Here is an 11579-nt window from a genome sequence, read left to right as displayed (position 1 = left end):
GAGAAAGTTTACGTTAAATTGCACGATTGTGTAGTGTTCTTTCCTGTGAGATCCACTTAACGAAAACTAAAATATGCTTAATGATTATGTAACGCGTGTTTCGTTATAAACGATTTTTTAAATATACCATTACTTAAAAAATAATATTTATTGCTGTAATACCTTGCTATTTTACTGGAAACTGAACTTCTATCGACATGCCCCTTTAATACTGAATGTTCATGTTTTGTCAATATGATACCAGTTCACATATACCTGTTTCCCTTGTAGGTAAACTTTGTCCGAAAAAATAATATTTATATAACTACATCAAATGACGACCTTGAACACCTTTAGGTACCTGTAAATTTATGCAACAGCCAACATTTTGCTTCTAAACACAAGCGGTATTCAGAACATTTACGAAAAAGAATCACATGATAGAGCGACACTGATCTTCGGCATTAAAAGCACACGCTCGTATACTTAAACGAATTGAGTTGTTTGACAATATATTATCTTAAAGGAGCATGCTATAATTATTGTTGACGATTTAACAAAATCGCGTATCCAATATTCATTTAACTATATTACAGAATAATATTACAATCAGATAAGTTATTGGAAGTTTCAATAAATACACCAACTTAAGAACGTGGTTCGAAGTGTGATGTAAGGCCTCTAGTAAAGCCGAATCGATTAAAAAAAAAATCTCTAAAATACACTTATTAAACATCATTTGATAAATATTGTTTAAACGCCTCGGTAATCGATTCGGTTTAATAAAATTGATGGTGTAATGTTACCTTGGACTTTGATTCTAAAATGAAAGCGGAAATGCAAGAAATGGCGTAAACAAGACCGTATTTTTTATTAGTAGATGTGTTTGAAACAATGAGTATCAATAGTGTAGAGGACGACAGGCGCCCGCTATTGTCACAAAATAGTAACAGTATTAATTGGTCTTCGAGGTAATACTACGAAGAAGAAAATTTTAAAAATGATTTATGTGCAGGTATAATTCGTCTAAACTTTTCGGATGGAAGAAAAAACATGCGAATCATTATTATTTTATATACAACTGCTTCAATGCAAGCATGTTTTTTGTAAAGCATTGCTTTTGCAATTATTGATGAAGTTTCCATTCCGTACCTTTAAAGTTTTTTTGCCAGAAATATCCACAAGTGTGTCATTTTTGAATTTTTTTCTCATGCATCTGTGAATTCTCTGCGACCGTTGTTGGTATTTCTGGCCTTGTGTACACACATTCATACTTGTTTTTGCAGAAAAGTGTTGGCAGAACAATATTTTTAGTTTCTTCTTTATACTCAAACCCAGTATTCTCTCCATTTTCTTGTCCCCTGGCTTTTCTTTACAAACAAACCTGCCGAAAACTACTTGTAAATCTGCAAGAAAAATCTCTTGCTGCCAATATCAATAGATTCTAATTACCATACATGCCATATGTCCCGGATTGTCCGGGATTATCCTGGAAATGAAGAACGTGTCCGGCAGTACCGGATATCTGTCAAATGTCCTATATTTTACAAAATCCATATATTCATGTACCTTGTGTTAGGCCACGGAGTGTATATTGACAGGAGATGAATCGAGTATTTGACCCTTACTTTAGTAAATTCAATCTTATGCAAAAACTATTCATCCGATTTTATTGGTTTATACGTTATCTTGTTGCTTATTAATTCCTCTTTCAAAAAAATATAACTTTTAGTATATTCCTGTTGTTATTAATGGATTTATAGCGAGTTAAACACAAGAAATACAAATTTTATGTTTTACCACCGCGCGTTTTAACGTGTCGTGGCTATCGATCTTTTACGATTAGCGTACAGCGAAGCGCCGAGGTTATACATTTTGATGTACCCACTCACGTCTTTTGTTAAATGATAGTTTCATTTCTCGGCCGATTTTGACAAATTATATATCATTAGAAAGCTTACGTTACGCAGTAAACAGATATATCAATATATATTAAGTTTTTCTTCTGATTTCGACAGCCCGGCGAGTTATAACTTTAACTTTTGCAAATATCATACCGTTTTGGAGTTTTAGAATCTAGATTTACGGTTGACATGTTCGTACTTAATACCAATTTGTAGCGTTTATATTTGGAGTTCAGTTTTAAAAATTACATCTTGCTTAGGAGAAAAGAATTCTGTATACAATAGAAAAAAATTTTGTTTAAAAACCAAAGTAATTAAGGAATGAAGGCGGGAAAATGTAGCGCGCGTTCCTAACGCACTGAACTGATGCTACGGTCTTGGCGATTATGCTTTTGTTTAGAAATCGGCCATTGAATTTCTTTTGCCATCTTATTATATTTTTTATGGAATATATTGTAGTATTTTGTTCACGAAACATATCAATAAAGCTTATTATAAATGAATCTTAATAAATTAACGATTTCAGCTCTTGTTTATAACACAGAAAGGTTGTAAAATTTATGATGAAACAGCGTATATAGCGGACCCTCTCGATATTATTCGGCTTTGCATGCATACTTGAAATAAAATGGGTGTCAAAAACATTCATCGTTTGCTGTTTATTATCAACAAGGTAATTATGTATAATTATTTGAAATGTTATTTACCTTAAATTATCAATTTATTAAAGATTCTTGAAAATCACGGTCCGTGTTACGCGGGTCATTTCGTATTTTGACATCAGGGCATCATGTCCAACTATTGAAAATCAGATTTTTTCACCGGGACGATGACGGCTTGGATTTAGACAGGCAGACAGATAGTTTATTCAGACTTAAACAACAGTACATCGTCTTCAACTCAAATATATAAATTATTTTTAGACGAATTGTTAGGTGATTACACATATAGCAGTGATGATTCTGAGAATGTTGCCATGTTTCTTATCCGTGTATTCTAGAGTCCATGGTTTGAGCATTTTTATCGCGGTGTTCAAAAAAAGATATCTCAATAATCTTGTTTATTGATAGATCTGTGGTTTTATTGCCCCTGTGTTCAGCACAAACCAATTATCTCGTTATGATCAGATACTGTGCCGACCAATACTAAATAACACTATGGTGTCATACGCCACAGCAGGGACCTATACTTGTATATTGGTCCCTAACCACAGGTGGCAATGTCTGGTCAGATTACACTTTTTATGATACCTCCATGTCTTCTCGTGGTATTAGTGGTCATTTCTTGGAGTAATGTAACGCCCAATACTCAATTTTGCGTTTATGAGATATGTAGCGTATTGAAAACATTTATAGTCATCTGCCCATACAGATTGCCATAAACTAAATACTGTATAGATGTCAGCCAGCTAAATCACAATAATTATAAGTGCTTAATACCTATACATGTACATTTTAAACATTTAAAAAATCTAAAACTTAACATTTGACGTATTTAGCGGGTACCGGTAAAAAAACTCCGTCATTTCGTAGTCCTATAAAGAGTGTATGAATAATCTTTCCGAAAAATACAAATAATACAGTGTTTTAATTTAGAATTCTATATATTTATAACTCTGTTAACTTATAAAGATATTTCAATATACATGCATAGACAGTTGACCGTGATTTTCAAGAATCTTTAAATAATTTTAATTAATTTATAATTTATGGTTAATAACCTTTCATATAATTTTACATAATTACCTTTTTGATAATAAACAACAAACGATGAATGTTTTGACACCCATTATATTTGAAGTATGCAAAGCCGAAAAATATCAAGAGGGTCCGCTATACATTTGTATACGCTGTTTCATCATAAAATTAACACCCTTTCTGTGTTATAATCAAGAGCTGAAATCGTAAATTTATTAAGCTTCATTAATACTTAGCTTTATGGATATGTCTCTAGAACAAAATATTTCAATATATTTCATAAAAAATATAATAATCATGGCAAAGGAAATTCAATGGCCGGTATCTAAACAAAAGCATAATCGCCAAGACCGTAGCATCAGTTCAGAGCGTTAGGAACGCGCGCTACATTTTCCCGCCTTCATTCCTTAATTACTTTAGTTTTTAAACAATTTTTTTTTCTATCGTATACAGAATTCTATTCTCCTAAGCAAGATGTTATTTTTAAAACTGAACTCCAAATATAAACGCTACAAATCGGTATAAAGTACGAACATGTCAACCGTAAATCTAGATTCTAAAACTCCAAAACGGTATGTTATTTGCAAAAGTTAAAGTTATAACTCGCCGGGCTGCCAAAATCAGAAGAAAAACTCAATATATAATGATATATCTGAAAACTACGTTACGTTAGCTTTCTAATGATATATAATTTGTCAAAATCGGCCTAGAAATGAAACTATAATTTAACAAAATACGTGAGTGAGTACATCAAATTTATAACCTCGGCGCTTCGATAAAAGATCGATAGTTACGACACGGTCACGTGACTTAGACACGACAAGATATTTGGCGTAACGGTCCCGTTTCTTATCCGTGTAATCTAGAATCCGTGGTTAGGCTTAACTGCACCTCGAATCTGTGTTCCCACTAATCCGCAGCGTCTCCATGGCAATTCCTACCCGAATAGGTGACTTTGCTACGTGTCAAAATCAATCAATAAACAGGGGTCCTGTTATCATATTGATTGTCAAACCAAAAAGACGGCATTGTTTTATGTGGTTGTTAATTGGCTTTAATATACTACGTTATAATTTCCCTCTGCATTAAAATTTGGGCAAAGGAGACCGAGTTGTTCACACATCTGAAGATTCTTGCGGTTGTGAATAAGTCATGCATGAATAACCCCGTGTCAATATCAATCTATAGTTCCAGTAGCTTTGTTATACCAAGCACACTAATAGGTCCCTATTGTGTACTCCTGCACGATAAAATCGTGGACAGTTACTCCAGAGACTTTTGATGAAAACATCGATGTTGTCCTCATGGAAATTGTGCATTTCATGCATAATTCAGTTATATCAAACCTTTATTTTTTATGCGAGATTAAAGATAATTAATTATTGAAACAATTACTGAAAACATGAAAACTTTTTCAAGTAATGTAATATACCAGTTGTGATATTTTATTCAATATAAACTAATAATTGTAAAAGATATGGTATTTTACCACTTTTCTTTTCATCGTCGTCATGATTGACGGTACCTTTAAACTGTTCCCTTCAAAGTGGTCATACCTGTTTTATCTTCAGTATCACAAAAATGATATAACATGCCCTTTCTACAAAAGGTGAAAAAATAAGTACTTATTTCAGTTGGTCATCAGATTTTCCTTAAGGTTCTAAAAGTTATTAAATAAGATGTTTGTACAATCATCAGCAGTGTAAACATCCACTCGCCTGCTCTCATTTGAGACCAACATTTTGCTCTGAGCTAATATGAGCTGTTTTCTGGGAAATCTGGGCTTAAAGAATGTGCATGAAGTGTTGTACAAGATTTGCCCGTGCAGTTTGCACAGGCTAATCAGGGACAACACTTTAGCCTTTTATGGATTTTTGTTTGAAGAAAGTCTCTACTTTAAAAAAGATCCAGTTTACGTGGAAGTGTTGACCCTAATAAGCTCAGGTTAACCCTTTAACCCTTAGATATGTGTATTGACGCATTTGTAACCCCTGAGAAAATTAAATTTAATTTAAGACCTTTCTTACTAGATTCAAGCTTGAAAGGCTTCATTTCAAACCCTCAGATACTGATGAGCAGCAAACAGCATAAAACCTGAACAGACGGCAAGTTACTCGCAGGCTGTTCTGGTATAATGCTGTTTGCACATAGCCATTTCATTTTGCTTTTGAGTGGGAAAGGGTTCATCTGGGATGACTTTAGTTTTTACGCACATACATTAAGCCCAGTATTCCCAGAACAAGTCTTATAATGTATTTATATCTGAAATACTCGTTTCAATTTAAATTGTAAACATACATGTAGGGCAACTAAAAAGCAAACATGGGCAACCTGATTTTGACAGCTGGTTACAGTCCTGAATTGCCAGTGGCTTGAAACAGATTTATACAACCCTGATCACAAAGGGGAATATTTGAGGATAAGTGATTACATCAAAAGATAGCTTTATCAATAAAATAAGGTATCTGAGATTAATAGCGATTTTATGTATGTGAAAATGTTGAAACCAATTCTAGCAGTAACTGAATTAGTGGGAAATAGTGTGCCATGGTTATCTCATAGCTTTTCATGCATGAATCATTTTAGTATATTTATGCACCCTTCAAAGAAGAGGAGGTATATTGTTTTGCACATGTCGGTCCGTCCACCGAATGGTTTCAGGATGATAACTCAAGAAAGCTTAGGCCTAGGATCATGAAACTTCATAGGTACATTGATCATGACTGGCAGATAACCCGAATTGATTTTCAGGTCACTAGGTCAAAGGTCAAGGTCACAGTGACTCGAAATAGTAAAATGGTTTCCGGATAATAACTCAAGAATGCTTAGGCTTAGGATCATGAAACTTAATAGGTACATTGATCATGATTGGCAGATGACCCCTATTAGTTTTCAGGTCACTAGCTCAAAGGTCAAGGTCACAGTGACTCGACAAAGTAAAATGGTTTCCGGATGATAACTCACGAATGCTTAGGCCTAGGATCATGAAACTTCCTAGGTACATTGATCATGACTGGCAAATGACTCTTAATGATTTTCAGGTCACTATGTCAAAGGTCAAGGTCACAGTGACTCCAAACAGTAAAATGGTTTCCGGATGATAACTCAAGAATGGTTACGCCTAGGATCATGAAACTTCATAGGAACATTGATCATGACTGGCAAATGACCCTTATTGATTTTCAGGTCACTAGGTCAAAGGTCAAGGTCACATTGACACAAAACAGTGAAATTGTTTCCGGATGATTACTGAAGAATTATTAGGCCTAGGATCATAAAACTTCATAGGAACATTGATCATGACTGGCAGATGACACCTATTGATTTTCAGGTCACTAGGTCAAAGGTCAAGGTCACAGTGACAAAAAACGTATTCACTCAATGGCTGCCACTACAAGTGACAGCCCATTTTGGGGGCATGCATGTTTTACAAACAGCCCTTGTCTTATTTAAACAATTACTGATAATATTTTGGGCTCCCAACAAAATATATTTAAAATGTTTTTTCCATATTTATTTTGATATATGTGCATTTCCTTACAACACCTTGAGATAAATCACCTGTCATGTCAGAAAAAATCATGTGAAACACTAACCTACTGAAATAGTTTTCAATTTTTACTTGGCACCTGCCACTTGTGTACAGTCACGCATTTAATGATTAATTAAATATTTTTAGGTCTATTGTGTAATTTAAAATAAATAATACCGTCTGAGCTATACTTTTGTCACAAATATGTGTAATTGTTTGAAAAAAGTTTCTGTCAAAATTTGAGAATTGTAATATGGCTGCACAAATATAATAAATGTAATGCGGTGCGCAATTAATTCAGTGTTTTAATGAAAAGGTGGCATGATCCTTCAGATGGTGATTTTAAGACAAATGCAAATTATATTTTTGTTGATATGTATGGTTACATGTTTTCATTCTTTAAAAAATGAATTAGATATTAGCTAAAAATACTAAATTATATTGCGCATAACCTAAAACTTAGTTTAATGAAAATAGTTGGGAACATATACAAAATGCTTCTTACTTTGTCAAGTTGTTCAAATTTAGTTCATTATTTTACAATAAAGCTTACATTGACAGTTTACATTAATTATACATGTAGTTGAATTGGCTCCATATACCTGACCCCTAAAAACAACTGTTTATAATTAGATATTTCTTTTAAATACATGTTGATACTGCAGTTTTGGGCAGCTATGGGAATTATTTCAGTTTGCCTTGAAACAAGCAACATTAAATGTATATGAAATGCATAGGGTATTCAGCAATTGAAAATGAATGTCAAGTTCTTAAAAAAATCATTGAATTTTGTGTTTATTTCAAATTTATGAATCATGGAACTGCAAACCTTTTAAGTGAATTCTTTAAAATGTTAGAACAGGTGTTCAGGATTTAGTTTATCACTAAATGGACACTCCTATCACAAAAGAGAATCAGTGGTTACCCATTGAGGTCAAATTCTTAAATGAATAACTTCACTTACATCTGTTAAATTTTTTAAAACAACCTGCAATTTTAATATAGAGAGTTTTGATTGTGAGATGGAGGCAACTTGTGGTCACATGGTGACAGTCACGAGGTAGCCCATGCTTAGTGAGATGTAGCCTTTGACAGGTGATTTAATTTGTTATTCTTGTGTTACACTGTAACACTGTCTGTTGCTGTGCGTAGACTGCTTTCAGTGCAGAGACCATCAACAGCAGATTTGTTTGATAGATAATCAAACGAGTAGAAAATCCGCTATAGAAAAAAATAACTGTCAGTTTAATTTGAGAACAATCAATTTTGATATTTAACTCGCAGGCAGTGATGCATCCACTGTGAATATAGGCAGTATTCAGCTGTGATTTGTTTGCTGAGATTTCTTCTGCAGTATCTGGTTAATAAAGCAGTTGCTTTTGCCATACCATGGGGATCTTAAGGTACATTTTGCTTATTGCTTTGATTTCTGTAAAAGTCATCTATTGTTCAATAAAAATGATAACTATAAACATGATAATGAAAAGGCTATGGATATCTGTGTTCCTTTTTTTGTGTTTATTGATGCCTTAAATAAATTTGAAATGCAAGCATGATCACATTATGCTATATTCAATAATGTACTCATACAAAGTCAGGATGGCATTTTAGGATATATAATTCTTTTAAACATTTATAATATTAAATATCAATATTAAGCATGCTGATAAATTTACCCCAGGCAGTTCTTTTTTTATTGGACTTTCTTAGATTCTCATTAAAGTATTAGAGGGGATTTATATATATCTCGCCAGCAAGAAATGTTTATAATTATTGTGTGCAGTGAGCAGTTTTTAATTGGTTTAATTCAGTGAACAAGGAGAAATGAGTGCAGGGCTTTTTATTGTTGGATTTATAGCATTTATTGGGCAAAAAGTACCTTTTCTTACCAGATAAAAAACCACTAACTCCTGATTGATGTGCAGAGATTTAGAAATAGAAGTGCATATTGTAAAAATAGTACAAATTAGGACTAGTTGTAGTTACGATTTAAATGATTTGTTTTTGTTATGAATGTTCTACTTTATGCTAGTTTAATGAAGAATTGTTTAAAGGTTTAAAAATGTATCAAGATTTAAAACAATACATTAAAAATTCCAAAGTCAATAGTATAGGTCCTATTCCAAAAATGGTGAAAAAAAGCCATAAAACGCATTTTATGTCTACTTCTTAATGTGCAGTAGTTTCTACATTTTTGTTTGGAAAGTAGGTATGACCCTTCAGATGAGGTATTTTAAGACAAAGGTGCTGTTTTTTTAAACACAATTACTTTTTATATTCAACTTTGTAATTAAACGTAAAAAAGAATTTGTTTTGCAGCAAAGGTATGCTTATTTGGTATTATAAACAAATTTATGTTTACTAATATGTGTGGTAAAATAATCCTTAATCATGTACATGTACATTTGTATCTTGTCGGTTCTCAAAAAAAGCTTGTATTACCAGGAAAGTTCTTATATAGATCTGGAGGAAAAAAATCCAAGTGAATATAGATCTGAAGAAACATATAAAATTCCTAGTAAATTTAGATCTGGAGAATAGTGTTTGATTTTTTATTTGGTTACTGGTGTGAATGTAAAAGTAAAGCTCCATCAGTCATAAAATAAAATATACTAATAAGTACCCCGAAGTATTGTTGGGGCCTTTTTCTGTACCCAGGTTAGATTATAGTGTATTTAAGAGTACCCAGGACACTTTAAAGTAGTAAGTAAGCTGACAACGACCAATTTAAGCACAGTTTTAAACTTCTTCCAGACGACCGCCCCCAAGGAACAATGCGCGGATATCGACAGAGCGCCTGCTACGGAACCCAGTGGACTACCAGTCAATCAGCTCAGGGGGCATCCTGCCTGGTATTCCTGATGTGTCCATATCAGCGGTCATCAGTCGCTACAAGTACTACTCCAGACTGGCCCCCAGTGGTGATACCTCATTTGTAAGTACCCTGATACTGTGAAAGTATCTTATGAATGGGTCTTAAGTCAAAGCGCCAGATCAGCCTGCGCATCTGGTAATGTCTGCTAATGATACCGTATTTGATTTTACAGTGGACTTTGTAGCTCCTGATCACACTGCACAATTGCGCAGGCTTGTCTGCAGCCATGTTGGCCACATAATGCTTAAGACCCATTTTTGCATCCTTCAGCTCAAAAAGTAATCCTAACCGGAAACATGATAACAGTTAAAGATAAAAGGCTTAAAATGCCTGTATATGTATAATGTTTGTCTTATATAGTCCAATCAGGCTTTCTTATTAAACATTTTCTCATGCATTTTAACATTGCAGTTTCAATTTTGCATGTTGTGACATTTCTATTTTCTTAACCATTCTGTCTCATTTTAAAATGTGTAGACTGCACATGCTCATCTGGGTTGATACCCTAGGCGCATGCATTCAGTCCTGAATTTTCCTAGATCGAGGGTAAACATTTAAAATGACAATCATACGAGTAGCGTTCTGAGAAAACTGGGCATAATGCATGTCTGTAAAGTGTCGTCCCAGATTTAGCCTGTGCAGTCTGCACAGGCTAATCAGGAACGACACTTTCCGCCTAAATTGGATTTTTGCTAAGAAGAAACTTCGTTTAAACAAAAAATGTAATAAAAGTGGAAAGTGTCGTCCCTGATTAGCCTGTGCAGATTGCACAGGCTAATCTGGGACGACATTTTACGAACATGCATTATGCCAAGTTTTCTCAGAACACGACTCATACCAACATCATTGATCAAAATTAGCACAATCCTTATTCTGGTTAATTTTTAGACAGGTTTGTTCAGAATTTCCATCTCATATGGGCAGGGCTTTTAACATGTTCTTGCTTACCTTAAACATTTTTGTTTGCATAAAATGGCTTTGGAAATACAAGCTTTTGGACCCTTACATGTATCTGTTTGCTCTCCCAGATTTACAAATATACTGAGAGGATTACATAAACAAATAATCAATAGTAGCTACACAAAACAATAAGCTGAGAAACTACATATGCATACATAAAGGGGTATACAGTTTGTTCAAAAATTAGTAATTTCATGGGATTCACTTAATAACAGTTTTTTGCTTTCTAAGATAAAAAAACCTTTGGAGCCTGCAATAATAATTTATGATATAAGGAATGGGGCTTGCGTAGTTCAGCTGCTTATTACAAAGACTGAGATGTACATGTAGTAGGTTCACTTTCATATCAAACCAGAGATGGCCTTGAAGCAAGCTTGTTCACAATCCATATAAGCCTTGCTTTGGACAAACCGGGCCTAATATGTGTCAAAAGTGTTGTCCCAGATAAGCATGTTCTAATCAGGCACAACACTTTCTGCTTTGATGGAATTTTTCTTGTAAAAAAAGTCTCTTATGTTCTTAACCCTTTGCATGCTGGGAAATTTGTCGTCTGCTAAACTGTCGTCTGCTAAATTTCTAAAATTAGCACTTTCTTAGATTTTTTTTCCATAGAATACTATCAGAATAGCTAA

At 33.8% G+C, this 11579-nt stretch overlaps 1 protein-coding gene across 1 annotated transcript in view; it reads left to right on the top strand.

Annotated features, from left to right (window-relative positions):
- Positions 1 to 785: 785 nt before the first annotated feature.
- LOC127863141 (sodium-coupled neutral amino acid transporter 9-like) overlaps positions 786 to 11579 on the top strand; it is a 50417-nt gene continuing 39623 nt past the window's right edge. Inside the window, exons 1-2 of the mRNA XM_052402529.1 lie at positions 786 to 950; positions 9867 to 10047. Of these exons, the coding sequence (XP_052258489.1) occupies positions 874 to 950; positions 9867 to 10047 (258 nt within the window). The 5' untranslated portion in view covers positions 786 to 873. The remainder of the gene's footprint in view (positions 951 to 9866; positions 10048 to 11579) is intronic.

This window comes from Dreissena polymorpha, unplaced genomic scaffold (assembly GCF_020536995.1).
Source record: "Dreissena polymorpha isolate Duluth1 unplaced genomic scaffold, UMN_Dpol_1.0 chrUn001, whole genome shotgun sequence".
NCBI classification, from domain to species: Eukaryota; Metazoa; Mollusca; class Bivalvia; order Myida; family Dreissenidae; genus Dreissena; species Dreissena polymorpha.
The sequence above is the reverse complement of the archived record's forward strand: the minus strand, read 5'-3'. Positions and strand labels throughout refer to the sequence as shown.